General features: G+C 48.0%; 10 protein-coding genes and 1 non-coding gene across 11 annotated transcripts; 5 read left to right on the top strand and 6 right to left on the bottom strand.

Moving 5' to 3' along the window:
* Nucleotides 1-125: 125 nt before the first annotated feature.
* On the bottom strand, nucleotides 126-1,180 carry P170DRAFT_460790 (uncharacterized protein; the record flags this gene model as incomplete). Its single annotated transcript, XM_024851967.1, has 1 exon — nucleotides 126-1,180. One exon carries the CDS (start codon nucleotides 1,178-1,180, stop codon nucleotides 161-163), a length of 1,020 nt encoding a protein of 339 aa, XP_024710046.1. The 3' UTR covers nucleotides 126-160.
* Nucleotides 1,181-1,783: 603 nt separating this feature from the next.
* P170DRAFT_398494 (aldo/keto reductase family protein) lies at nucleotides 1,784-3,011 on the bottom strand. The gene is made up of 2 exons (XM_024846224.1): nucleotides 2,837-3,011; nucleotides 1,784-2,782 (listed from the first exon to the last, which is right to left on the bottom strand). The coding sequence occupies exons 1-2, from the start codon at nucleotides 2,892-2,894 to the stop codon at nucleotides 1,836-1,838; spliced, it is 1,005 nt and encodes a 334-aa protein (XP_024710045.1). The 5' UTR covers nucleotides 2,895-3,011; the 3' UTR covers nucleotides 1,784-1,835.
* Nucleotides 3,012-7,184, top strand: P170DRAFT_505441 (uncharacterized protein; the record flags this gene model as incomplete). Its single annotated transcript, XM_024854288.1, has 3 exons — nucleotides 3,012-3,772; nucleotides 4,593-6,417; nucleotides 6,519-7,184. Exons 1-3 carry the CDS (start codon nucleotides 3,273-3,275, stop codon nucleotides 7,182-7,184), a joined length of 2,991 nt encoding a protein of 996 aa, XP_024710044.1. The 5' UTR covers nucleotides 3,012-3,272.
* Nucleotides 7,185-7,731: 547 nt separating this feature from the next.
* P170DRAFT_483476 (uncharacterized protein) lies at nucleotides 7,732-8,545 on the top strand (the record flags this gene model as incomplete). The annotated part of the gene is made up of 1 exon (XM_024853897.1): nucleotides 7,732-8,545. Exon 1 carries the CDS (start codon nucleotides 8,018-8,020, stop codon nucleotides 8,543-8,545), a length of 528 nt encoding a protein of 175 aa, XP_024710043.1. The 5' UTR covers nucleotides 7,732-8,017.
* A 1,440-nt stretch (nucleotides 8,546-9,985) lies between these two features.
* P170DRAFT_421395 (ankyrin repeat domain-containing protein) lies at nucleotides 9,986-11,119 on the bottom strand (the record flags this gene model as incomplete). Its single annotated transcript, XM_024847357.1, has 1 exon — nucleotides 9,986-11,119. The coding sequence occupies one exon, from the start codon at nucleotides 11,117-11,119 to the stop codon at nucleotides 9,986-9,988; it is 1,134 nt and encodes a 377-aa protein (XP_024710042.1).
* A 1,144-nt stretch (nucleotides 11,120-12,263) lies between these two features.
* P170DRAFT_460787 (uncharacterized protein) lies at nucleotides 12,264-13,358 on the top strand (the record flags this gene model as incomplete). The annotated part of the gene is made up of 5 exons (XM_024851966.1): nucleotides 12,264-12,440; nucleotides 12,509-12,642; nucleotides 12,721-12,802; nucleotides 13,143-13,219; nucleotides 13,282-13,358. The coding sequence occupies exons 1-5, from the start codon at nucleotides 12,304-12,306 to the stop codon at nucleotides 13,356-13,358; spliced, it is 507 nt and encodes a 168-aa protein (XP_024710041.1). The 5' UTR covers nucleotides 12,264-12,303.
* Nucleotides 13,359-14,635: 1,277 nt separating this feature from the next.
* Nucleotides 14,636-17,521, top strand: P170DRAFT_470183 (uncharacterized protein; the record flags this gene model as incomplete). The annotated part of the gene is made up of 12 exons (XM_024852724.1): nucleotides 14,636-14,793; nucleotides 15,122-15,164; nucleotides 15,244-15,335; nucleotides 15,389-15,537; nucleotides 15,611-15,735; nucleotides 15,793-15,920; nucleotides 15,992-16,109; nucleotides 16,169-16,286; nucleotides 16,615-16,667; nucleotides 16,751-16,874; nucleotides 16,950-17,122; nucleotides 17,183-17,521. The coding sequence occupies 12 exons, from the start codon at nucleotides 14,636-14,638 to the stop codon at nucleotides 17,519-17,521; spliced, it is 1,620 nt and encodes a 539-aa protein (XP_024710040.1).
* A 4,538-nt stretch (nucleotides 17,522-22,059) lies between these two features.
* P170DRAFT_470182 (uncharacterized protein) lies at nucleotides 22,060-23,510 on the bottom strand (the record flags this gene model as incomplete). The annotated part of the gene is made up of 3 exons (XM_024852723.1): nucleotides 22,060-22,096; nucleotides 22,156-22,357; nucleotides 23,339-23,510. The coding sequence occupies 3 exons, from the start codon at nucleotides 23,508-23,510 to the stop codon at nucleotides 22,060-22,062; spliced, it is 411 nt and encodes a 136-aa protein (XP_024710039.1).
* P170DRAFT_t26 lies at nucleotides 22,581-22,651 on the top strand. The gene has a single exon. It is a non-coding gene; the product is annotated as a tRNA-Gly (tRNA).
* Nucleotides 23,511-25,282: 1,772 nt separating the features above from the next.
* On the bottom strand, nucleotides 25,283-26,073 carry P170DRAFT_483468 (uncharacterized protein; the record flags this gene model as incomplete). The annotated part of the gene is made up of 2 exons (XM_024853896.1): nucleotides 25,466-26,073; nucleotides 25,283-25,373 (listed from the first exon to the last, which is right to left on the bottom strand). Exons 1-2 carry the CDS (start codon nucleotides 26,023-26,025, stop codon nucleotides 25,283-25,285), a joined length of 651 nt encoding a protein of 216 aa, XP_024710038.1. The 5' UTR covers nucleotides 26,026-26,073.
* A 568-nt stretch (nucleotides 26,074-26,641) lies between these two features.
* Nucleotides 26,642-27,881, bottom strand: P170DRAFT_421390 (uncharacterized protein; the record flags this gene model as incomplete). The annotated part of the gene is made up of 3 exons (XM_024847356.1): nucleotides 26,642-26,821; nucleotides 27,145-27,387; nucleotides 27,567-27,881. The coding sequence occupies 3 exons, from the start codon at nucleotides 27,879-27,881 to the stop codon at nucleotides 26,642-26,644; spliced, it is 738 nt and encodes a 245-aa protein (XP_024710037.1).
* Nucleotides 27,882-27,922: the final 41 nt, after the last annotated feature.

The raw sequence follows: 27,922 nt of genomic DNA, 5'->3' as shown, positions 1-27,922 counted from the left end.
TGACTTCAATTAATACCTGGACTACTATTCGTATAGAGAATCTCGTCGCACTAAATCGTATGATTTATTTCCAACTATGGCAGCAAATTCGTGTAGTTTGATGCGGTAACAAATATCAGCAATGCCTAAGGACATCCCACTATGATTCGAACCCACGTTGTTAGGAAGATGCACCTGGACTGGGAACATCAATGCGTGCAACAATCCCTTCACAACTGACATTACTGCCGTTGGACTTTAAACTGAGGCACCCACCCGAGGCAACATATAAGCTATCACGGTCAAGAATACTCCTGCCCCTAGCGATCGCAGCCGCGCTTGCGAGGAGAGGCGACTGGACAATGACTTTGGAAGATTTGTTGAGAATGTCGACCTCCACCACAGTACTATTGCCATTCATGGCAATCCACGCTCTGCTACCGTCATCTGACAGCAGGAAGTCATCACCCGACAGATTGGCGACAGTAACTTCGGGAGTCCCAGTCGGGGTGCCAGAGCTGGGTGATATAGGAATCCTCCCAAACAGGCCCTGGTTGAAGTTGGTGAAAAAGACATCGGAGTCATGGACGCGAATCCCGTCCACTGCAACCGGCAAGCCGTCCGTGGTGCGTTGTAAAATTGTTTCATTCATGACCACTTTATAGTCTCCGTTTGCAACGTCCAGGCTGAAGATTTGGCCCTTTGCAGAATCGGCGACCAGGAGCATGCGATCACTTTGACCGAGCCGACACATGCCATTTAGAGTTCCCGCATCGGTAATGTTTGCAACCAGGGAAACTTCGCCCCCTGTTGACCGGGCGGTAGCATTGCGAAGGTCAATACGCCACACGGCATTCGATCCCGGAGTACCGCGGGAGGCGGTTATATTCGATGAGGCAACGTAAAAGACATCCTCTTCTAGCTCGACGATACCGAGAAGCCCTTGCGCCTGTGGGATTTCGACGAGCGGGAGGTTTCGGTTTTCAAAGAACGGAGAAACCTCGAAAACTGTAGGGGATGTGGTTGATGTGAGAAGAAGGTGGCCGTTCGACTTGACGGCTATGTTTTCGAAGGTTTGGGGCGATGAGAATCGACTGATCAAAGAGAGCGGATAGCTTTGTATAACGGTCTGGGCAAGGGCGATATTAAGCGCCGAAGCTGCCCAGACAAAGCACACAATGCGCGTAAGGGACAACAGCATTGTGGTATATCATGCAAGAAAACTATGAGAAATTGAAGAATTCATCATTGGAGTGCGCTTCATCGTCCCTGAAATAATTCGAACCAATTCGGTGGACGTCTCGGGGTTAAGGGAATTTCTTGTTAAATCCGCCAGTGTGGAGTCGTCATCGCAGAGAGGTGATTATACGGCAATCTGCACGAGCTATGTACCTGAGGAACTTGGTAGCAAGTGGGGTCTTCATCTATAATAATTGTGCACTGTCGAGGAATTTATTCCTATCTAGACGAAGGAAAGAAAACTAGGCGATAATACGAGAAGAAGCATTCGCACAACAAGCTAAATATTTGCTCCGCGTTTCCCGCACCTTCTCACCAGCATATCAATTCAAATGGAGTAAAAGGTTTACCCAGGAACCTTGATGCTTTGGGCCTCTTAGAGAGAGATTCAGCAGGTCATCGTGGCTTGATCAGCTGGGTCCAGCCTTCAAATCCTCAGCACTGGGAATGTAGTATGAGAGGTCGCGATATGACCATACCATCTACGAACCGCTCGAGAAAAGAGGAGTCAAACAGTTATTTCTAGACAGTTTCTTGTTTCGTTCAGTCGGGCTGGATGGAGGTCCTTCACTCAATTCTTATTTATATCTACCTAGTACACATGACGGTGAATACGCTCAATGCCAGTACTTCAAAACCGGACGTTGGATATGTTGCCATGCCGCTTCGAATGCCTCCACCACATCACTCGGAAGCGGAGACTTCTCAATGTCAGCCAAATTGCCTTCTAGTTGAGCCACGCTGCTCGCTCCAATAATCAGAGCGTCCTCGTGCAGACTACTCAATTGGGAATGATGCACAAGCCAGCGATAAGCGCACTCGGGCATAGAGAGTCCGTGCTTTTGCGCAGCCTCCCGAATAATATCGAGTGCTTCGAATGTGGTTTTGTTCCAGTAGCGAGCATTCATCGATGCACTCTGCTTGTTGTTGGGGTCGTATCGCGACCCAGCTTCGAATTGCGTCGTGTCGTACTGGTAACGCCCAGTCAGGACACCACCAGCCAGTGGTTGGAAGGCATAGAGCGCAATGCCGTAGTGTCGCAAGCACGGAAGCAGTTCGGCTTCAATTGCACGATGGACCGGATTATAGATGCCTTGGTAGACAGAGGGTCGGATCCATCCGTGGCGGTCGCAAGTTTCACACATCTGCGCCACTTGCCAGGACATGAAATTGCTGATTCCAAGACGCTCGAATTTACCTTCGCGGTGTAACCTATCCACTTCGCGCATGGTGACTTCAAGAGGCGTGTTCGGATCCGGTGCGTGAAGATACCACAAGTCCACTTTGTCGGTCTGAAGCGCGGCCAGACTGGCCGTCAAAGCCCGACGCAGATCCTCTGCGTTGAGAGTGTAATTCTCATTGTCCATGCCTTTGCCAGCGGTGGGATAGATCTTAGTTTGCATCTTCAATCCCCTCCCCTGCCAATCGCTTTGTCCAAGCAGCATCTCCGATGTTCCATTCGCATATGCGCGCGATGTGTCGATTTCCCGGTGGCCGTGTTGCTGGAACTTGTCCAGGACATCGGCGACTTCTTTCTCGTTTGTTTGTCGACATCCCGGCAGACCTATCGCCTTGTCAGTGAGTTCTCCAATATCATGCCATCAGAAATGCTACTCACCAGCTTCGCCGATGGTCATTGCACCGAATACAATTTTTAGGTCGGAAGTGGCTGTCATGATGACGTAGGTCAAGACAAGTAGAATTAGGGTAAGAAATCAATGCAGTCATTCAGGGTCGAGGATCTCGACCCCTTTATACCTGGTTTAGCAAGTTTACTTGTTTTGATATTTTCTCTTTTCATTTTGTCGCCACAAGTCCTGAGATCAGATAATTAGTGTTAACCCCGTGAACACCGCTGGATGACAGAAAAGTGGCCCACCAAACCATGTTTAGGATCCACTCACTGGCGCATTTAACCGTTAACTCCGACATGGGACCAATTCCGTACAATAAATGGTCTTATTAAAGGAGTTTTGGCCGGCAATAGTACGCCGAAAGAGTCCAACTCCCAAATTCTGTCCTCGATCGCATCCACCGTCGTCCTCTACACCACGATGTCCGAACAACCGCCACCCAATTCCCTCCCGAAGCCCCGCCGCGTCGTGACTGGCCATAACAAGAACGGGCACGCAACCGTCCAACATGACTCCTACCTCGACGTCCAGCCGTACGGCGATGGCACCTGTCTGACCCCATTCTGGTACACGGGCGAACAACCAGCAGACGTCAGCAGTCCGGAAGACAAAGCTCGTCTAAAACCAAGCATGCCACCCACCGGGTCCGGTTTCACCGCCTACGACCTCCCTCCCCAGTCTCAGGGTCTTTTTCATCGCTCAATTACCCTGGACTATGTCATCGTTGCTAAGGGGAGTCTGGTTCTTGGCTTGGATGATGGCTCCAGAGTCCACTTGACCGAAGGGGACGTGGTGGTACAACAGGCAACGATGCACAGTTGGAATAACGAGTCGACGGAATGGGCTCGTGTATATGGGATAATGTTCCCGGCTCAAGCACCGGTTGTCGATGGGAAAGTACTGGAAAATATCTGGCCGCTGTAGTGATTTTGACGTGCGGACTTCAGGTAGAAGGGTTGGAGAGAGTCTCAGGACGGATATGTTGAACTTTCCGGACCTTTCCCTTCAATCTAAAACACCATTGAATGGAAGAATTTACCATTACAAGGGGCGCTCAGCACAGATACGTCCTTAGCTATTTCCGCTCTCAGTTCCTTTGCTTTGCTACCTTCTTGCAACGATAAAGTGATTACAGTCCTAGTTCCCGGACACGAGACCACGGCCGGCCTGTTGTCCTTTTAACTTTACTGTTGAGGATAGAGGTATTTTCCGCAAGGTGTAGAAGGGGGATGGCCGAGTGTACTATTAGGGTAGTAATATAGTGAGTGATTTTGCGAAGTTGAACTAGATTTCTACAGTCCCAATGGGGGTATGACGCTTCACACTAACTCTATTGCTTCCTTGATACCAAGATACTTGACGCTAATTATCCGATACGTCTTGTTATTAGATGAGAAGGAAAATCACGCGTCTGTGTCACCTTCAGGCTTGTCAGAGAGGCGGTTGAAGAAGGCAGAATGACTGGCCACGCGACGCTGTCATCTCTATCTCTGCTAAGCTCCTCATACACATTAAGGCTTCTGCTAAACACGCAACTACAATCGCCGTGTATTATCAGATTTCGTCTTTGATAGAGGGTCCAAACTAGTGCTCATTGTCCCATACATGAGTAGAATGGCGAGCAACAGTGCTCGTTGGGCCTCGCCTGCATTCTTCGTTTGGATGTTGTAAGGCTGATCGATACCACTTACATTTTTGAGCCGCTTGACATCTTACTAATTGCCTGTTTCCTTCTTTTAGACTTGTTCATACAGTAGGACTCTACTTTTTCGCCAAGGGCTTCCTGTTGTCACGAAGAGCTCTGGAGTCCACCAGCACCTGTACACGTCCTCTCTTGCCACACTTCCAACTAAATGAATCTTCCCATCTGGAATCCGCTCAAAATGGATGCTGGATGCCCAGGTCCTTTGATAAAGCCGTGATCCTAGTTATCGATGCGCTACGATATGACTTCACGGTGCCATATTCGCCAAAGACATCCAAACAGGACGCGCCTCAACCTTTCCACAATGCCCTCACCATACTACACGAGAAAGCAACCCAAGAGCCCCACAATGCAGTTCTCTTTCCCTTCATTGCGGACCCCCCTACCACAACTCTGCAACGGTTAAAGGGATTGACGACAGGGACACTGCCAACATTCATCGAGGCTGGTGCCAACTTTGCAGGTTCCGCTCTTGCAGAAGATAACATTGTAACCCAACTACACAAAGCAGGAAAGGGACTAGTGCATCTTGGGGACGATACGTGGATAAAGCTGTTTCCGAATCACTTCCTGCCGAACTTGTCTCACGCGTACGATTCCTTCCTCGTTTCTGACCTCCACACGGTAGACAATGGCGTGGAGAAACACCTTCTACCACTCATCAGCTCTCGTCAGGATGAATGGAATGTGATATTTGGCCATTTCCTCGGTGTTGATCACGTTGGCCATCGATTCGGTCCAGTACACGGTGAAATGACCAGTAAACTGAAGCAAATGGACCGCCTCATACGACAGGTTATCGATCTTGTTGACGAAAACACGCTTCTTGTTGTTCTGGGTGATCACGGGATGGATGAGCATGGGAATCATGGCGGCGAAACCGATAATGAGGTTCAGGCGGCATTGTGGATGTATACTCGGCGCAAACATTTCGGTCACTTGCAACCCTATCCACAGAACCAGGCGTCATACATCAACAAAAGACCCATCGCTCAAATTGATATTGTTCCAACTTTGTCGCTCCTTCTGGGTATCCCAATTCCCTTCAATAGCCTAGGTAGCCCGATCGAAGAGGCTTTCATTGGAGCTACCGGGGACAATTGGAGGCAGTTGATGCATGCACAAATGCTATCGCTCGCACAGGTTGAACGATTCCACCAACAATATACAAGGACGGGAAATCCTCCACATGTCACAGAGCACGACCACACGGATTTTTCTCGGTGTACTTCTTGGCAAGGAATTGATTTCCAAGATAGCTCGTCTTTGGAGACCATATACCGACAATTACGCGACTACCAAAAGACGATCTTACAGTATTACAAACACATTTGGGCTCAGTTCAGCATACCTCATATGCTAGAAGGGCTATTGATCCTATCATTTGGAGCTATCGCACTTTTACTTTGTATCTGTGGGTCTGATGAAGACAATATCACCCCAGGGGCTTCTTCTGGCACCATAGCAATAGGAGTTGCAACGGGTGTGGTCAGCTTCTTTTTCCATACTGCTTTGACATGGTCAGCAGGAACTTCCGTGACGGAGGGGCTGATGCTGAGCACCACAATGAGTAGTTTGACGCTACTAAACTGTCACTTTCCTCTTGTTGGGCTGATAAGAACACTAAAGCATGGTTACAAGCTGACATTCCTGGACCTATTGACGATCGCATTTACTCTTCTGCTGTCTATTGGCTTTGCATCTAATTCATACACCGTGTGGGAAGATCGGATTGTGTTAACGTTTCTTACAACATTTGGCGTATGTGCATTTTCGGCCTTATTCCAGCGATCACTCGAAAGGCCTTCGGTTCAGATTCGACGTACCAAACCCCGGTCCTCTGGTTATGGTGTCACATTGGTATGCCCGTTGCACATTTTTTCAATGCTGTCTATTGGACACTCGAGTCTGTCCATGAAGTCAATTGGGTTAAAGGAACGAATTTGACCATGTTATCCAAGCGCGCTCAGATTTTCCTTTCGCGGGTAACTCTAGTCATTGCACTTGCTGGTATTGGAATGACTCTCGCCCCAAAATGGAATATGACCATGACTTCCGTGCAATCTAATATGGTCACCACCACGTCCATCTTGGTCATCTGCAGTTTGCTGAGCGGTCCGATGGGAGGCGGTTCCTTATCGACACTATATCTCCAAATCCTAAGCCTACGCAAACTCCTCGATCGCTCTCCCAACTATACAATTGGACCTACAATCGCCGCGCTCCTCGGTACGCTTCACTTCTTCGGCACTGGGCATAACGCAACCTTCTCCAGCATCCAATGGGGCGCTGCCTATATCCCATTCGAAGGTCTTCACTACCCTTGGTCCCCGATGCTTGTACTCCTAAACACTTTTTCCGGTCCAATTGTCGCTGCATTTTCGACCGCTCTAATCGCAGCACGAGATGAACATGAACACTCCCCAGAAAGTCACCTTGTCACTAAGTCACTCGCAATACACATTTTGGTCTACACGGTTTGGACATTGTCGACGGCCGTATGGGCGGGTGTCCTACGTCGCCATCTGATGGTGTTTGCTATCTTCTGTCCACGGTTCTTGATGGCTGGGGCCTCACTGCTGATTGTCGATATTGTCGCGATAATAGTCTCTTTCATAATGCGTTGAATACTAGATGAGAGGAGGGAATGGGATGATCACTGAATCAAAACCCACGGGAAACAAGCAAACAAACAAACAACAAGGTTGATTAAACCCTCGTCAACAGCCACTCCCGACAAGGTTAGTTGTTTCTCTTTATTAGTTTCTCTTCTTGTTTCGCATTGAGACGAGTCCTTACGTTTCCTGTCCAGAAGAGATAGCTGAATAAAATACCCTTAATTTGTCTGCATTATCCACAGGTCACGCCGAAGCCTTGTAGGGTTCCCGAAAGCATGACTACTTTGAGAATGTTCGTAGGATGTCTATGATTATGAGAAACAAACCGTATATTTCACCCCATACAGACCTCTACAGGATTGGTGGGGAATCCATATAAGGTAGTATTTAAGTATACAGCGGGTCTTTCTCATTAAATGCCAATCAATGAGTCCATTTATGTACGGAGTAATCTGCAGAACTTCCGTGCTTGCATGATTGCCAAGCCTTCTGCCCGCCGTCAGAAACTCCAAGCGGTGGAATATCCCAACTGTTAATGAAGCTGAAACGATGCTATCCAAGAGCCAAGGCGCTACCGCGAGACATAACAAATAAGTATCTGGCACTGTCAGAGAAAGCTCCGAGGTAAAACGCAGATCACAATGTTGATCAGTTTCATTCCGAGTCACTCCTTTATTTCGAATCGGAGGACTATCTCCATATAAATAGAGGAGAATGCACCGCGGAAATATTCAGGGTGTCCTTCAAGACTTGCCCTCCCCATTCTCCACACCTATTTCATTATCTCGGTGATCTTCTAATAAGTAGCCGCTTGCCTACAATACCTCGCCAGCCAGAATATCATGCATTTCCTCCATCTCGTCACCGTGATCGCCGCTGCCTCGACAGCCTCTGCTGCCCTGACCTGGTCGCTCGACAAAGCCTCCGATCCCTCTTCCGACGAAACAGAAGCCTACGGTCTAATCGAGGCCGCCATGGAAGCCGCAGTGGCCCGACATGCTCGCCTCGGCGACGCGAGCAAAGGGATTCACGTCTCTTACGCGCCCGGTGTTCCGACCGCGGAGGCCAACTACGACGGCACGATTCGATTCGGCTCGGACCGCGCCTACATGAACGAGCGAACGGCTCTGCATGAGATTTCGCACACCCTTGGTGTGGGCCAGACAGAAGCCTTCGATACGCTTTGTGCGGATAATAACTGGCCGACGGCGACGCCTTTGCTGCAGTCGTGGGATGGTGACGATGCGAAAATCAGCTGCGGTGGGAGTCACTTCTGGCCGTATGGTTTGAACTATGATAATGAGTGGAGCGATGAGAATGGCGATCGTCATGTGCAGATTGTCAATGCCATGCTTGCGGATGGTATGTAAGAGGTTCGATATCGATGTGGGTCGAGTTTGTTGGTGGATTGGTTATTAAATGTGCGGTGAGGTCGGCTCTATTCTTTTGTATAGGAAGACAATATTTAAATATTGCTGTGAGGTTACTTGCGGTATATATAGCCTTTAGAAGAAGTACAATTGACCAGCGAATACTCATTATTCGAGACATCTATTCGAATTGAGACAATATCAAGATCCTCCAGCAGGGTCGCCATGCTGTACCGCTGCTGACTCGTCAACGACGCCAGCTGATTGGCTCGTGTATAGTAGGCCTCTAATCGGGGATTGTGACGCCCGAATAGCAGGTTATCATCCTCTTCGTCGTGACATGCGGCATGTTGCGTCAGGGTAAATGTCTAGCCAGCCCCATAGATCGCACGACATGACTCGGAAAACAAAATCCGTGCCCCCATCAGCCAAACATACCCCGTTTTCCATATAAGGGGGCTCAACTTCACCACCATTCCGGTTGAGCAACGAGTCAAATGTGATGAAAGTGGCGGACAGGAAACCTGTCACTTCCGAGCCCATTGCGGTTTTAGAGATTAAAGCCATTGCGAAAACCAAACTCCATCGGCAAGTGTGGGATTACTATACTACCGGCGCGGACGAGAATCTCAGTTAGGAACCCAGTGAAGAGACAGCGCCACGGGTTGGCTCACCGTTGAAGCGAAGGGATAAATAAATAGAGAATAAAACAGAAAAACCGTCAGAGGTAAAGGGAAAGCTTAGAGACCGTCAAAGCTTACATCTCAAGTTTAAGAGGAGAGAAATCATGTTCGAGTGTTGAAATATGCTACTAGATCATCTAATGTATGAACGGCTGCAGCACTCGCTAGCTCACTCTTGTCCCCTGACGTGCTGCATTCCATAGACAGATAAAGTCAACTTACCTGCTGAGAGGACGGAGGAGCATGTCCTCTAGACGACTTTATAAAGTGGCCTTCTCCTCTGGGTTGTTCATTTTGATGGATTAAGGCCAACGTGTGTAAAGTAGTTCAAAGGGATTGTCAGGTAAGTGACCAAGACCTAAAGAAAAGGTTTCTGGGAATGGAGCACTTCACACTAACACAAGATGGATTTCTGACTGACTTGTAATCCTATTGCCTTGTCGCATATTGTCTACATCTGTGGTTCTGTTGTCTCGGATAAGTGTTCGACCTTTCTGTTTTGACTCCTTGCTACTCTTAATTAACGACCCTTTTGGTTGTTGATTGGATTTACAACTGGCGAGACTCCAGTCATGGCTGTTGGGAAATGAAAGTGAAAACTTACAACGATTCTTATGAGCTTCAGTGTTGTACTTTGGCGTTCTTGTGATTTTTACATGTTCAATGCCGACAAATGAAATATTTCCTGCCAGTATTTGCCTACCATCAATCGTTAATTGAATGTCCCAAATACTTCCGTGATTACCCAGAAAAGAGGTCATACTGATAGCATTAGTCGACCTTGCTCTCTCAACTGTTCAGGGTGATACACGCCGTCGTAATGCATGAGCTGCTCTCTTATTTCCAGCAACAGTTCGACTTTTTCAATACTCGTCTCCCCCATGGTGATTTCAAGATACCAGTCGTATATTTCTGCAAATCCCAGCTCAAATCCGCGCAATAACAAAAGCCTTGCGATGTCAAAGCGCCTCATGTCAAACGCCCAATAGAATGGTGTCTCACCCCGGGCATTGCTGGTGTTGATAAGATCCGGATATTTTGTGATTATCCACTCGACTATTTCAAAATCATTATGACACAATATCTTCGTTCCTGGGTAGAAGAATCGAAAAGGATGGCCCTCCTGTGCATAGGAAATTGCTATATGCAAGACTGTAGTTCCGGATGGGACAGTCAACTTCGAGAGGTCGGTTCCTTGTTCAACCGCTAGCTTGAGAACATCTAAGAAATTGACTTGCCACCGTGTCCACAAAACCTCGCCCATATGAGTGATCTTCACACCTGCCTTCATAAGACGGGTTACTCTATCATACCCCGGCTTCCATATACGACTGTTGAAGATTGAATATTGGAAGCCAGGGAGTGCTCTCAATCTCAATTGGCGTCGAAATATCATAGATGCAGCCCGACTTAACGCTGTCCGTGGACAATCATCTTCCCGTATTTTCTTGTCCGGTAGCCCTGGATTTGCCCCATATTCGAGAAGAACCTTGACACATTCCATGTCGCCAGAATAGGCAGCCTCGCTCAGCAGCCGCGATCTCCCCCAGAACCTGTTTGGGTCGACACCTGCTTCCAGATATCCCCGAAGTACGCCAGCACGCCCTTGATGTATGGCTAATAGCAGCTGTGGGATCGGACCTGTATTCGGCCCATCATAGTGCTCATCTTCCGGTAGCAGCCGTTTTATTACTGGATCCACCCTTCTTCGACTGTAATGCCTTTCAGGTGACCAAGAGTGTTTTCTAGTAGCACTTCTTCTCTGGGCGCGTAAAAGCTCGTAGAAACTTTTACGAGCTTGTGAAAACTGACTGACACCAACTGGATCTAGGAACTGTGCAATCTCGATGATCAACTCACCGGGAAGTGTACTAATGCCCCTTTCCGCCATCCTAACAGTTGATTACATTGTAGGCAATTGTTGGACTTGTCAGAAGCATCATAAAGCCAGTTCATTGACAGGCTTTTTATATCAACTAATTCGTGCACTTCCTTTGTGTATCGAACGGAAAACACCGGGATGATCCGATAAGTGGGAGCCTCGAAAGAAAGATTACAAAGGGGGGTTCCTTCAACTAATGTTGACCTCGTTGAAAGAGAGGGTCTTTCCTATGGATGTACCTAGGTATAAGAATAGGGCTTCTATCGAACGTGATCCGTCACACGGTCCAATTCTGTCTCAAGACTGGAGCAGATTCAAGTGCGTAGTGTAGGAATGGCTTTCTACATACAATGAGTAGTTGAACGGCCCGACGGAGTCTTTTTATTCGTAGTCCAACGGGCTATCCCTTCATCTCCAGCTCAGGAACCAGCCCTGTTTAAATCACTTTTTGAATATCAGCTTCTCGAAATATTTGGCTATTAAATCAGGAACCTGAACAGCAAGAAGCTCGAACCTCAGCCGCGTAGCAAAGGAACGCCATGCAGGCTAAAATATATTTGAATCGGGACAGTCGTCATTGCTAGGGGCTCTTCTTTATCCAGCCTCTACGTATCTTTTAATGAAACCTTTCAGTCTTGGAATTAATGATTGTGGCCTTTTAGCGAACCCAGAAAAAAAAAAAAAAAACTTAGATGTAGATATCCAAGTCCGGTGGAAAGAAACAAGGAACAATTTTGGGGAGCAAAAACATACAACAGCCGGGATTCGCTGGTGGTCACCCACCCAACTACTAACCGGCCGGCGTGAGGCCTAAGTACGGCTGAGCGGACGGGAAGCCCTGTTCTCCTCACCCTGTGGTCGTATGTGTCAAGGTTAAAGAAAGAATGGAATATGTGGTGCTTTGATAAGATTACCTCAATAGGAGGACGGTAGGTGCCTCTAAATCGGCGACCTGGCGATCGCTGGCGCCGTCGCGCGATCTCTCCGGGTGCGCTGTACTAGATGGCGCCGGAGTCACCCGCAACACCCACTTCCTGGCTGCCCCACTTGGTGCTCCTTCGGTTATAATCAGTGGTGCATAGGGTATATAAAGATGAAACCACTTTCCCAGATATGATCCATACGGTCACTCTACAGCACCAGCAACGGATGTTGGATCTATCCATTATAATCTCCGGTCAATTTACACAACCATGGCAGGAATAGTTTGGCAATACAGACAAATACCACCCAATCGCGCCGCAGTCGAAGGTTTAGTCAACCAAGGAATCCAGTGGCTGAACAACAACGGATACAATAATGGAGCCGAAGTTATTGGAGCTACAATTCGGTATGCAATTCGAGTTTGTCCCGTATCTTTAGTTCTCTCAAGTACTAACCTAGGTTTGCTCTTGTTAGGTGGCCGGATCACAACACAACCCGGGCCTTGGGGGATGCGTATGATTACTATCAAGAGAGTCAGAGATTGTTGAGAGGACACCAGGGAAGATATCTTCTCACTATCAATCATATAACAGTTTTTTTCCATTTGAGTAAGCTCCCGGACTATGTTCTTCATGGTGGCTCGGTCACATTATGTCTAGGAAGTGGCTAACTTATCTTCATTCTAGGGGATGGCAGGAGAATTCCAGGGCATATCAATTTAGATAATGCTGGAACTGCGCTGGCAGCGGATTGTCCAGTCGTGGTATGGTAATTCTAATGGGAGTGAAGGAGCCACGCAGATGCTAAAGATAGCGCGTAACGGCAAATCGCTTGGGTGGAACTTCTATGTGTAGACAAGTTCAAGAATCTACAGCCACTGCTTTGTACTTGGGATCAATCTATTACAGTAAAGTCGGTTATGTTCAAAGCCTTCCTACCGGAAATAGCTTTACCATGCCTAGGAACCCATTTCAAATCGTGATTATATCACTTCGGGGCGGTCTATGTCCGGCTGAGTGATTTCACGTTATCCATAATATATTGGCCAGTTAATCAACTTGAATTCGCCTCCTTCATTTATATTACTGTAATACTGTGGTACTTGCAGGTTCTATCGCTGTAATCCTAACGTGATATCTAATTTGATAAAACTAGACCCAATGTTTCCTAGAAGCATGGATGCAGGTATGTACATAGCTACCCCGTAGAAGGATGAACGGGTAAAATATGCTAATGACACATTAAAGGCAAATCAAAATATGGCACCGGGGCGCAGGTGGAGAAACAGGACATGACTACTAGATACGTGGTACATATCAGCTGAAAGGGCGGGTGAGTAGGATAGGCTATGATGATTCGATCTATTAAAGATGCGGGGTCCAAGTATGACTTATACTCGTTCATAATAATTCATATACCAGAGGTGGGGTCCTAGTAAATGATAGGCTTAGACTACTGCCATTCCTGCTGAATATTCCAGGAGCCAATAGATCACTATAGCCATAAGGTTATGAACCACCTCTCTAGTGATTTTCTTTGTGTATTTATTTGCAGTGTTGATACTTTTAATAGTATAGAATAATTAGCAATCTTTATCTATAGCAGTCATTTATAATTATTCTATTGAAGACATTTATAAATCCTTCATATAGTGCAGATAAGCGAGGTATCTAAATGGTTCATAAGTCCTTAACAACTCCACACCCCATCTTCTTAGCGATCCGTGCCGTCGCTTCCGCGCTGAGGCGAGAGCCAATCCGAAGCAACAATTGCCTAGTGGAGCATTCTTCAGCCAGCCTCACCTTGAACCCCTCATACGGAGTAGATCACGGCATTTTCCGGGCGGAAAATGGTCCCGCTGACATTAAAAAGTTAACTATCCTGCAGCTTGCTGTAAAAGGAATGGCGATCAACCGAACATCCACTCGACATATGTGACGTGTACGGGAAGTGGTGTTTTGCTATAAATTAAGTTCTACGCAAATGATGAGCCACGGCGTGGAGACGAAATCTTCCACTTCCCTAAACGAATTCCAATGCTTGATGGGAACACTGGCTACACCTTGTTCGATGCTTGATGTCACCCTAGTCGTCGCTTCTGTAATTATAGGTTCTACATTGTCATGGGATACCATGTGGATACCCCGATTTATGCATTCCACATTATTAGGTTTGGCTTATCGTGTTAGTATGGGTGAATCTACTTTCTGGATCATATGTGGAGTATTAGCTTTTGGGTTTGCTGTGCTGGCGTGAGTAAATCTGCGTCCGACTTTGGGCGGCCTTTTTTGCCTCTCCGCCGATCCTATGTGGAGTTGCAGTGTGGCCACTTGAGATAGGCCAACACTGTCCTAGGTGGGCCGAGATCAACATGGAAAGATCTGGCTTAATTGTCAAATCATTGGACGTGATTCTATCGACATAATGGTGATTTGAATATGTTAGACCTGTATTAGGGCTATGTTATATAAGCCTACAAATATATTCAACAACCCAGTCTAGAGTCCAAGTGCAGTTCCCTCCCCCCGCTCCAACAAGCTAAGGGGTCTAGAAAGACCAAAATCTCCTATGGCATTTCTTATAGATCCGAGCCGAACCAAAATGGAGTCAAAGGATGTGCTACGAGTCCATCGTTATGACCCTAACTCCAACTCAACCAGGAAGGTCCGCATCATTGAGAAGGATAAAACGGAAAAGAACGAGAATCTGGTCTCTATTCGTGAGATCTTGAAGAAACATCGTGTTTTCGATTCCAAGGAGTATGTTTCTAAATTTTAGCTCTTCTTATTCACCATTGCACTCTTTCCGCCATCTAGAAATGCCAAGCTGATCATGTTTTCAAATGGGTTTAATCTTCGTGAGCCCATTCTGCGACGCGGAGGGAACAGAGGTGTCCGATAGAATGACTATCTTTACCTATTCAAAGCAGCTCGACCCCAGTTGGAAAGATCCGGAGCCGGTACAAACTCCCACCGTAACCTTGGGATATTAGCTGACCTTTATGCTTTGTGTGAATAGACTTCTGGACAGAGTCTACAGCTCAACGTCTACTACAAAAAAGGCAAGCGACTGACAATTGAACCAAAGGGAGAAAGACTTTGTCGACAAAGGCGTGGACTTGACATTGAAGGTATTTCCTTAAATGAGTGTCACAGACACAAAAGCCGGCCGGGCAGACTTTATTCACACTAACAATGAACATCAAACAGAAATCACCGGACGTCTTAACGGTTGACGGCTCTCTCCTGAAATCAACTCTGAATGCTAGCCAGTGGACAGCTAATGCGGGAGTGAACTTGTCGTTCGTATTCCTCTCCATGAAACAGTGGAAAATCTTTGAATAACCAGGATTAGTCACCCAGCGGATTTTACCGAGCACCATTGGAGTATCATAACACGCACCAACTCCATACTAAATGGTTACACCTTTGAGGAAGTCCAGAGAAAAGACCCTGATGGCCAGATAAAGGCTTTCATGAAAGTAGGACGCAGTCCGTACACTGGTAAGTTCTATTTTAATGCGCTCTGAGAAATGTTTATTTTATTCCTAAAACTGATGTATATTGTTCCTGGCAGCGTTCAAGCTCAAAGCAAGAGCCTTTGAACCATACGAAATAGCAGCCCCGCCGCTGATCGCAGGGGTGACCGAAGCAATAGTTCCGCCAGCACCGTCAGCACCGGGAACCCCAAAACCAGCAGCAGTGAGGCCTCACGCATTCTCAAAGGATACCTGCCGATGCTAATAGACTATCCGCAAGCCTGAATACCGTATTCCGCGCTTCCGAGTCGACGATGACTCCTATGTGACGGTTTACGAGACGAAAAACTCTTCACAGCACTCACTCGCTAAAAGCTCATTCTCTGAACATTCAGCACATGCTTCGGTGTAAGTGATGCTTGAAATTTGACATGTATTGGTCGCTGCCTGATAGGACTAACCGGCTTGGTGATTCGCAGGGGCGCTGGCTTGTGGGGGGGCTCTGCTGCTGTCAGTGTTGGGTTCGCGACGAGTCAATCAAACCAAAGCTTGCACGCCACTGAAGAGGACAACCAAAAGCTCAATATATCCTACAATGTAAGTCAGGCTATGGACCTGTCTGTTGGTAACTGATGGATGCTGAATGACTGTATTAGTTCCCGCGTGTCACACTGTTCTTAGATCACATTAATCTGGAAATCACCGATGAATGTAAGGAGGCAATCAAGGGCCTCGGTACCAAGGAGAGCTACGAAGACTTTGGCAGGAAATTTGGTGAGAAGCGGAAAGAACCGTGACAATCATGGAATATACATTAACTACACCTACAGGTCGTGTTTTCGCCGGCCGATTCCGTAGTCGACATCACAAAAGAATCAAATTCGCTAAAGGCCACTGCCGCTGCCTCGTTCTCTTGTTCATATGCTCAGGCATCGGGCGACTATTCTTATGGACGAGGAAGTGGATCTAACAAGAACGACGCATCTCAGACATTTTCGCAATCGATGGCTTGGGAAGCTACTGGTGGGAATACTCTTCTATGTAATAAGTACGTCCATTCCCAATTTTCTGTCATGACCCTATTCTCATCATTATTTTATAGCCCCGCCGCATGGTGTGCCACTGTTGGTGACTTACAACTGGAGAGTTATCCAGGTGAGTTGTCTAATTCCTTCATGAAAAAGTGGAACACTGATGAAGTAGCAATATGACGTACTTCCGTTGTACAAAGTCCTCAGTTCATACAGCATTTGTCCAAGGGATTCGAATCCCAACAGAGTTACAAGACAATCCAGTTCTATGTCCAAGATAAAGCTGGAGACAAGGGCTACCTGAAGTCATTCCATGATGACCTGACATTATGTGCGTGTTCATTTCCTTCTCCCTGTCTGGTACCATAAACCACATCCAGAGTATTAATTATCCTTCCGGGTTTAGGCCACGAAGTGATGGATAATTACAAAAAGGCTGCCTCGGAGACTGGAATGCCAGCGACAGGTTCGGTCATTGCTGCTTTGCAATCGAAAATTAGCGTACGACGTGATACAAAAACACATGAGAATGCTGTCTGGGAAGCTATCATTCCAGTTTCTGCCAATGGTGACCAGCGCGTATGTTCATTGGTTCTCTCACCACCATAGAAACATGTTTGCTGACAATCAGAAACACAGATGTACTATGAGGCGACGATGCTTATTAAACCTCAAGGAGTGGATCAGTATCTTGGCTTCACTCCCAGTATTCTTGATAAAAAGACCAGCGATGACCCTTTCCCATACTATCTGTCCTTGAGGGATCAACCGACATACTTTTGGTTCCAGACGCCGGGAGCCCCAAAGAAAGAAGGCCTCATTAACACCAATGATACAGTGGAGATAGGCGTGGTTGATCCTTGGACGGGAAAGAGTATGGGTCTTCTGAGAGAGGCGGGTGACAAACTCGTTGGCATTGATCATTATGAGAACAGCAAGGCCAAATCTTTGAGTTTCTATTTTTATTTGAAAGATTGACTGGTCACTGTTGAATAGGTTGCTCATTAGCTATCATAAAGGGAAGCTCTATTAGTGCCTTATTCCTTATCTTTTTATCTATCTTTTTATGTATCTTTTTACTTAAGAGTTAAGTTTGAACAAGCATACTGCAGACCGTAGAGAAATTGCTAATGGGTTGGGAGGTCCCCGTGAAACTGAGTTTCATTACTTATGAAATTTCCCAGCACGTGGACAATTTATCAATCCGAAAGAGCTGATAATCCGTGGTTCGAGAGTAGTGTCCCTTGCAGGAGAGATATTCTTGATTGTCTTTCCAGCCTGTAAGCAAACGGATTTCAGTACATTCTGGCGAGTATGTTTCGGCATTGGCTGTGTCTGGTCGCTGTCGGTATTCTACTTTCGATTCCGCGTGTTGAACTCTGCGCTTTATTGTCGCGGTACTATTTAGAAGAATGTTCCGTATGGATTGGTGATGAGGTATTATTGGAAGTTGTTGATTGGGACTTGTGGGGCTTGGTTTCCATACGGTACTCCTTCCACCTACTATCCCATCTCTATCATACTAATGAAAAAAGATTTCGTCACCTTCCCCAACGGCGTCTTCCCAGCATCCATCATCTCTTCTGTCGTGAAGGACTCCAATCCTCAAAACAGACGAATGGCAACTGCTCCTCGGCGCAATCTCCCTCCCCGGTGTCTTCCTCGGCGCTCTACCCCATGACTTTCTGGTCCAGAGCCAGCAGTTTGATGAGTATTTCGATGGTCCACAGGATGCTAGGCCAGTGACAGAACATGATGGACCACGGTTCCGGCCGACAGACCAATGTGGCCCCGTTGTCACATCATGTCCAAGACCTTTCTATCCGCCGTTCAATAACCCAAAATGTTTATTTTGGGAACTAATTTTGGTTTAACATTCAACTCATGGAGGAGGTGGTGCATGATTGTGAATGTGGGGATAACCAGCTGCACCTTGCTGTTGAACCCATCCACCATATTTGAAGGGGAATGGTCGCACAGACATTCGTGATCCCTTGATATAAGGCCTTCAGGCCACGATCGTATCGACGCAGCACACATATCATAGAACCAGGTTAAAAGCCTCCCCTCCCGCCAGCCGGACCATACATTTTGCAAAGACGTACGACCGAACTAATATATTTTGACGGTCCCCCAAGAAACAGGCCCCTAAAATATCTTCTCCTTTGCTTTCAGAAGATATATAAAATATAGGACTTTTTCAATGGTCTAGGCAAAAGATAACAGGTGCCCGCTATATGGTAGCGTCGTGTTCTAGAAACTCCTGGTACATGGTGAATGAGAGCTCCATCAACCTGTACACCGAGGCTATGAAATAACATTCCTTGGCTCGTTCAGCTTCGTGATGAATGTGCTTGTGCTCAAATCAAACTCAGTCACCTTACACATGGTGCACAGCAGCAGCTTGGGGCTGCCATTACAATAGAAGCACCCGTTTGGGAGGATCTTGGATTTGACTGTAGCTTCTTGCAGTGGGATTCCGATAAATCTACCCTCTCGGGGCATGTTTCCTTCGGGGAACACTTGTGAAAATAGATCCGTAAATACCAGGCTTCCAGGTATATTACATGGGAGGAAGCCCGAGACCTGTGTATTCGATCCAACATAATATCACCCTCCCGGGTCTAATGGTATCCATTGAAGGTCGGTGATCCGAGCGGTTAGTCAGTAAACACTTTTCTGACCGATTGAATCTCCTCTTGGTCGTCTGGGAGGGCGGTCGACAATCGGGGCAACTGGCACATGTGATGGCTTCATAGGGCCGCAAGCGGTGGCGCTCTCGGCGCTCGAGCCAGGGGACGATGGCTTTGAGCATGGTGTCTGCGGTGGGGAACGGGTGGTGGACCAGATGACTGCCATTAAAGGCTTGCCATGTCGGACTCGATATATAATTGAATCTTTCATTTTGTGCACGAGCTGATACCAGAGGCTTCTGAACCCGTTTGCGAACTTAACATCTTTTGGAGATAGGCTTTGTTAAGGGGGTCGTCATAACAGGACCGAAGCCGGCGATAGAATTTCGCCCGTGACGCCCAAGCATCTGGCTCCACGGGATCCTTCACCTGCGCTTCGATCTCATCGATAGTATCATTGAGCCAGTTCAGCCTGAACCGTTTGCAATAGGTATCCTGGATACACTCGCAGAGGTGTTTGAGGTAGCTGATCTTCTGACCAGTTGTCTTCTGGCGATACCCTTTCCGATAAGCTATGACATAATATATATAACACGGACTCGGCTCGTGGCGACATTGAGGCGGTTCAGGTTACCAGTGAAGCCAACGAGGTCAACAACCGTCAGATCAAAAATAAAAACAACATTCTAATCACCCCGGAAGCTGTCCACGGTCCTCAGCATCACGCCGCTGAGGTGAAGGTCGGGGAAGGCGGCATCCAGTGCAGAAAGGGTGTTCTCATACCGGCGCATTTGGGTCCGGTAGGGCGTCAAGATAATGATGTTAGAACTGGCAATTACACTCCGGCAGATCTGCAGCATAACAAACCAGCCACGCGGTGGAACTGGGTGTTGTAAGACGAATGCGTCAGGGGGTCTAGTATTGACAAATCCCGGATACAATCAGGCTCATCTCGATGACGATCAAAGAGCTCACAGTAGCCATTATTATCGATGTCGTGGCGAATTTCGGGACGATGTAGTTATTTCTTAGACGGGCCCGTAAAGCTCTGGGGAAGAGGGTCGTCGTAAAGCAAGATGTGTGATCAGATCGTTCTTTGTCCATTCGTAGGTCAATTCACACTGTAGAGGTTGTGTTCTAGGTCGTACCATTCCTGCAGTTGAGACGTGTAAGGGGTCTTTGCTTGCGATATCTCGCGATCGCCATCAAATTCGATTAAGCATCTTCTAGGCAAGAACGCTGGGTTCCTTCCCGCCTGCGTTGTGCGAATAAGACGGTCAAATAAAGGGCCCAGCTCTCTATCGAGAGGACAGGGGATGTATCGAGGAGAACTTGGCCATGTTGCCCAGGGACAGCTGCAGCTGCACGGCGGTCAGGCGTGGCAGGAGAGGGGGAGGCAGACGGCGAGAATTGTTGCTCTACGAAGACTCTGGATTAGTCTCTGCAGTTCAACTGATCAGGTCTTACTGAGATTATGCCATGATGGTGGTGGTGTTGATGATGAAAATGGTGGAAGAGGAAGAGAGAAGGAGAAAGAAGCGGGAGAAAAAGAGGAAGTTTTTACTGTGTGTGAGTCGTCGAAATTCTTGTACAGGCATAAGCTGGTCTGGGAATTTGTGAATAGGCTGGATAGCCCTTCGCTGGTGGACTATTCATATTGTGTCAGAACAACTGAGTCCAGTATCAATGTTTGCCTGGACCCTCCCGGAGAACCGTGTTGGGATCAGAGGCATTGTGTCGCAGGGAGTATGGTGGAATATTGTGGTTGAATATGACGCACGGGTCGACTTTGAGTGCGAAGGATAGGCTATTGCTCACAACAAGCTGCCATATGGGTAAATAAAGATAGGCGAAAATATTGCAGAATCTGAAGTCTGTCTTTTCTGATAGATATATAGAAGCTGGAAAGTCATTTGCTCATAACGACTTTTAGCGAGGCACGAATTTTGCAAGCGAGTCATCACCGTGAGCTCAATGGCATTGTCGTTGAGCTAATCAGTTGGGAGTACTCTAATGAGTACAGATAATAAAACCGATTCATGCCGGTTTTTGAGCTGGAGTTGTGTATGCTAAAAAGGCCCATGGCACAAGGCAAGAAAGATGGAAGCTTCACAGCCGCGGTCATCTCCTATAGATACTTTATCGGTGTCATAAGTGGGCAAGAAATGTTCGAATTTTTCTGATAACAGTGAGGCTAGAGCCTCTAGCCAATTGCCCCAGGAGCTGGCCCTATCGATGATAGCTAGGAAGGTTCAGCGAAAAGCTGTTTAAAACCCGGGATTTTGGTGAGAATATTTAATGTCTCGAGCCTGGGATCTGGGAATAACAAGCATCTGCTGAAGTCTAAGGCTGAAAGTCCATATCGAGCTGGTTGCATTCTTTCTTATATGATCATTCGTTGTGACGACATTGTTATGGTTTCTAGATCTGGAAGACGCCACCGTGAATGACTTGGGCATCCCAGGTCGTGCGTGCTTGCGACAAAGAAAGCCAGCCGATATATATATTCCGACAAGACTTTAGACTTCTGTGCTGGGAAGAATTGGTGTGAACTTCAGCTAAATCCCAGCTAAAAACACCTGAGTCGCGGCCAGAAATGTGGCTTTTCCGGAAAAGGGAAATTGACGGTTGGTCAGTCAAGGGATGATCATGCCGAGGAGCTTATAACTCATCTTTTGGAGCCTTCGCCGATTTGCCTACGTGATCGTTTTGGCTTTATCGCGTGCCTCTTCTTCCTCAAGCCGAAGGATTCGTTCGTTATCCAGTTTCCGTTTCTTCCAACGATGTAGTACCGTCATCTTATATATAGTAAAGTCTGGTAGCTGTTCAGCAATTGGATCGGCAACTAGCACTGTACTCCTCATCGTACTCTGGGAAGCTCAGTCAGATTTCATGCCGGTCCTGTGACACATGGAAGCGCCTAGAAGCCGGAATTAGTTCAATTAAACCTCAGTGCTATATTCTGGATGACCGGCTTACCGGGATGGAAGCATTCTGGGCGCATTGGGACTAGCTTTGAGCCATGCGACCATTTGTTCACTCTCCTGCACGCGGACCTCTGCCTCGCCATTCTCCCGAAGGGATGTCTTGACCTTGATAAAGGTGCGCACCTCTTTCTGGGCTTTCCCTCGAAGATATCCATCCGTCCTGGCCTCGTGCTCTGCGTAGTATCGACCATGCCCTTGTTTTCATTGCTAGCTATCATTAGATAGCAGAGCGGAGGTTTCGGACATATTCATGATTTATCGCACTATGACTTTATCGAGAACAAAGGAAGATCATGCCGTGCTCTCTGGATTATGTCGACGGGCTACCACTCTTTTTTCTGTTTGTTGATCATCAAATCGTGGTGCATTGATGATGGGGGATCAGTCTCAGCAACGGATGCTGAATAATATCAACCAGCATCATTGGTCTAGTGGTAGAATTCGTCGTTGCCATCGACGAGGCCCGTGTTCGATTCACGGATGATGCATTCTTTTTTGGTTTTAGCATGCATTTCCCCAACGAGGACTTGGAAGCTAACGCCTCCTTTCCCGACGCTAATTCCCCGGCCGTGCACTGGAAGCAAGTCGATTATTTCGATATTGCGAAGGTGATGGCGCTGAGACTTTTGTTTTTGCACGCTTTCTCTCTGGCGTATCCTCAAGACAGTGTGGTTTTGAAGATGGAGAGTTAGGATTGTGGTCATCTTGCCAGGCGAAGGATCTTAGCCACGTGCCAGCCATTTTGCCCTTGTGGACCCGTCTGTTTGTGATTCTTATCGCCTTGTTTCTGCTCTGCGTCCTACTCCTTATTGAGATTCTTGAAATGATCACCAAAGAGCTCCTTAAGGAGGTAGGTAACCCCGTAATCTGGACACAAATGTTGGTCTCAATTGATTGGCGGTGGGTTCGTAGGGTCAATCCTCGTCGGAGCCTGGCCCTGGCTCCGAGAGTATCTGATTCCACTGGTTAGGCCTGGTAAAACCTTACCCAGTCACTTTATAAGTAACTCTTCTGTTCGGAAATGCGCAGGTGAGCCTTTTCTGTATCCCGCGCTGTAAAACTTGGAAAGCGTCTTTCCAAATTCGTCATGCCTCAGGATTGCATGTATCCTGGCGACTGATTCTGAAACAATGCCCCATTGCTGTTGCCACCAGGGTTGCAGATGCCCGGCTGACAGGGGTCCTTGTAGTAGTCTCGCATCTTTTCACCCTTTTGATCAAAGTGGCTCAGTCCGTGCATGCCTCGTGTTTTGGCGAACATCAGCAGCCCGGGAAAGTTCATGACGATACGCAGGCGGTACATGGGACATTTAAGCGCTCCAGCAAGAAACAATTCCCCGATATTCATGGCCGTTATCGATTGCCAACCTTTTAATACATTTAATAAAGGCCTATGTAGCTTCCTGCGCTGCGCTACCAACGGCGAAATTGATCTCACATCGCGTCTAGGGAGGCGGTCGTAAGATCGTCTTGTTGAGCCACTTAGTTATCAGAAGCCATCAGATAACGTTGGTCTGGCGCAAGCAGACTCCCAGACTATACGCCACATCCGATAAACGGATCGAACTTTTCCGGTTTTCTGTCGCCACTGCTGGCTTCTAAAACGGCCTGGCGAGGTCATTGAAGTAATCCGGAACCACGCCGAAATTTCCATCCTCAAGCTCCCATTCCGCATAAAGCAGCTTCATCCACTCAATAGCATCCACTGGCGTGATGTAGAAGGGTGTACTGGATAACAACTAGAGCGGAGGCCGTCACTCCAGATCTATATCATCAACCGCATGCCCAGTCTACCCCAGCGCCATTAGCAACATCACAAAAGTTCCTGTGCTCCGTTTCTGGGTATAGTATTCATCATAAAATGCGTGCCCCAGCAGGCCGCTATGTATGTAGTAAACTTCGGTTTCTTCTGTTCTCCTGACGGATCTATCGCATAGTATGGGGCTCGAAGGGGCTTTAGCACCCAGCTGTTATAGCTTTGGGGCGTGGGGAGCACGGTCATTCTGGTCAGTTTCGTCCTCCTCTTCGAATGGGCGAAACCGTCCTTTCCCGCTTGATCTAAACCGTCAAGCCTCTGAATGAGAGTGGTCGGTTATAACTCTCACTGTTCATAATATGTGGGGTGTCTGCACTCGTTGTAAGGTATTAACTTTCGACAGATAAATGCCATTCGGAGGTTGTTTTTCACCCCTTGCCGCTGCCGTTCCCAGGGTATGTTGGTGCGTTTTTCCCCCAATGATGAGTACAGTTATGCAATTGACGTAGACATAAACGACCGGCTTGAGAAAGGTTATCGCCAGTCGAGGCTTAGCGAGGTTTAGAGAAATATACCTTCCTCTGTGCTTCGGCGAAAAGCGCCTTATACCGCACCACCTGCCGATGAGGAGGCCATCCGCCCTATCAAATAGGGTGGTGGTGACAAATCAAACCCAAGAAAACTTTGTCTCATTCTTGATCGGCCTATGATTTTGTTCTGATTTCTGGATCTGTTGGTCGTATCAATGTCGAATCTCTCCGGCACCAATGCCTCCCGGATGCTCATGATCGGCTTGCACCAGGGGAACCAAGCCGGGGGCGAGGTGGTAACCTCTTGCACGCGCGAATCGCTTCCAAAGCTATGGATCCCGCTTATCACTGGGAGGAACGCTGATATACATCCATAGCTTTGATGGATTCTATAAGCCAGGCCATAATGTCTTCCGGAGCCTCGCCCAGCACATTTAATTGCATGGTCCTAGAAAATATCCCGGGAGAGCTTCTCATGATACGGCTGGAAGGCCCAGTCTTCCTCTAATATCTGCCACCAATTTATAGGACGCTTTAGTCGCCCATCTGGAATAGTACGGCAGGGACGGTGGTTCAAGGTTCGGAACGTCGATTGTGACCAGTCAAGTCACGAATTGTTTGTCTCCGAGGATCGCTGTCGTATAAATTGGGCAATATAGGCGATGTAAGAGACACCGTAGCAGCAGATATTGCTTCGTCGTTCGTGAATTGCTCTTGAAGACACATATTCAACCCTCATCGGACCTCGAACGCATATTGGGTCTGGCCAGGGGTTTCTTTGTGGACAGTAATTATTGACGTCGTCACAGACAGGTTCTGACTGATGAAATCAGGCTATCGCCTCTCCGTATTCTGAAGCCAAAATGTCTCGTAGTTGGCTGGCCCGTCTGCTGGCTCGGTCGCTCCGGGGGGTCGCTTTCTTGACCTGTGTCCCAGTCAGTCGCAGTGCAAGCCAGAGTTTACATCGATAGTCCACCTGCCTGGCCATCCTCACTGATATTCTGCCGCCGAACTCACGCCTTGTTGGCCCAGTGCACGGTGGAGAATGCCTTGAACCAATCTTCGGGGTCAATGACCCTCTTGCTGTTCTGGAGATCAGCCCGGCCGAACAGGGACTGTTTCGCTATCATGAATCGGAAGGTGTGGTTAATAATCACCAAGTTCTTGTGCATGGCCTTCTTTGTGTCAAAGACGGAGTCGTCCGGCATCAGTACCGGCGCCTGAGGGGCGCAGACCATCTCGTCATATGTTCGGTCGCGACACAGGGAGTACAGTGTCTCCGGGCTGTAGTTGGCCACAATCGGCCCTTTCGGATCCGTGTTGTATGACGCTCGGTAGCTGTCGAGGGAGCTGTCAAAGATTGGCGATACCGAAGTATCCTTCGGCACCATCAGTACCAGCTCCCGGTTTGTTTCGAGGCCAAGTAGACCGGCCAGACGAGGCGTATTTGTCGTGACCGACTTGATAAATTCTGGCTTGAGATCTAGCTCGGGATACGAGGGCGCTTTGGCTGATGACCGCTTAGCCCGCTTGCCTGCAATTGTGGACTTGCTAAACGAATGCTTCGCGCCAGGCATGTCTGGTAGATTGCAAGAGTTCGCAGAAAAATACCGGATATTTCACCCTAAGGTGAAAACAAGGGACTGGTACCTGCTAACATGAGACGGTCGAAGACCAGGGATAGGCAAGGTAGGAATGGGAGAAGGAAACAGGTGGGAGGATGCAGCAAAAGAGAGGGTTTAATATGGACAGTGGATGCAGGATAGAGCGACATGAATGTTGATGCGAGATCATCGCTACCATGTGAGCCTTGAACTTCTTGAGTGGACGAAATTTGGAAAATTGTCTAGATCTCCGATTCCAGTAGTTACTGGGTGTGTATCGGCTCCGCTTTTCCAGGGGTACCTGTACATCGAACCATCTATCCAGTCGATGACTCCTTCACCGAAGATATTTATGAGTACCCAACGGCCTTCAATTGCTGGTCATCTCGGGCGTTGAAACCTTGGCTTGCGCAAGCAAATTGTGTGATGATAGGTGGACGGAAAATACCCAACCGGAGGGAATATGTCGCACGAAAGCGACATGGAGCCGTAATTTTCAGTGGCTGATTTAGGAGAGACAGTTTCATGTGAAGACTGTTGTTGCCGTTCATGACTTTCAGCAATCCTACATGAACTGGACGATCATCCTTTAGGTCCCTGTGCGATATTTATCACGGGAAGCCTGGTACCGTCGAGTTTCTAGTGACAAAGCGGCGTCATGGTCGTGATCTGGTCGCTTCAGTTGGTAATCGAAACATGAGTGTGGGTTTCTATCGGATGCACAGCACGCAGGCTGGCCGATCATGTTGAACTCCATCTTCAGACGTGTCTGGATAGTTCAGCCAGTAAAATTAGCAACGTCTCAAGAGGATGGGATCTTCTACTGTGTCTGAATTTCGGAATCATCAAAGAAAGGTTACATACCTCTCGGTCAATGGCAAAAAGCTCTTGAACTTGCGTTGGAACTCCCAGTGTACCACCTTCCACTAGGGATCTCCTCGATTCGGCTTCTCGTCGTAGCCTCGTATTCGAAAGGTTGGATCATTTGCTGAATATTCCGGTTGAGGTTTTCAATTTTCTGCCAGTCCTCCTTTCATTCTTGCCAAGTCAGATCATGGATCTCGCAAATGCCAGGCCAGGGGGGTCACTTACATCGTCGCTGAAACCGTTCCGGATGGAGTTCCCGCTCTCTGTTGGCGAGAAGAGTTCATCCAGGTGTATGGCAATGTCCCTCTTTGTGAAATCTTGGGCGTGTGTCTGGGGCAAGGACTGGATATTTTCCTCGCAGTCATCCTTACTGTTATCCTCGCTGGATTTGTCGTCTGGCTCCTCTCCATCGCCCGTGCCCACCTCCACACGTCGGCGTTTCCGCCGATTCGGTCGTGTTGGCCGGCCCTGGTCACAAAATCAGTAAAAAGGCTACATTGATATTTCACACTAGCGTGAAACCTGCAGGGCCACCTACCTCATTCCAGCCTCGTCGACCGCAATATGCTTCTCCAGGAAAGTTGGCTCAACCTAACGGCCGGCTTAGCAGGTGGGTCTCCGGCGTGGGTGCATGGGGTGGGTCCTACCTGCTCTGTCTCCTCGCTCAACCCAAGCTTCATAATGTCACCATCGCCCATGCGCGAGCGCCGCTGGCCCAGCAGCCGCATCAGGAGGACCGACACGCGCCCCTGGATCTCCTCCGCCTCCGGGCCCGCGTCCTCCTGGTACCGCATGCTAGCGACAATCTGGCCAACGGCCTTTGAGGCGAGGTTAAACTCCTGCCAGCGGTTGATGGTGTGGTCCTGGTAGAGTAGCCAGGCCTGCTGCTCGGAGCGCTGGCCGAGTCGGTGGAGCCGCCCGACCGCCTGCAGGAGCAGGGACAGGTTATTGGGCGTCTCCATAAGGATCGCCCAGGCACAACGCTCATGGAGGTTGAGCCCGA

This window comes from Aspergillus steynii (genome assembly GCF_002849105.1).
Source record: "Aspergillus steynii IBT 23096 chromosome Unknown P170scaffold_1, whole genome shotgun sequence".
NCBI classification, from domain to species: domain Eukaryota; kingdom Fungi; phylum Ascomycota; class Eurotiomycetes; order Eurotiales; family Aspergillaceae; genus Aspergillus; species Aspergillus steynii.
This window is presented reverse-complemented; position numbering and strand designations above follow the sequence as displayed.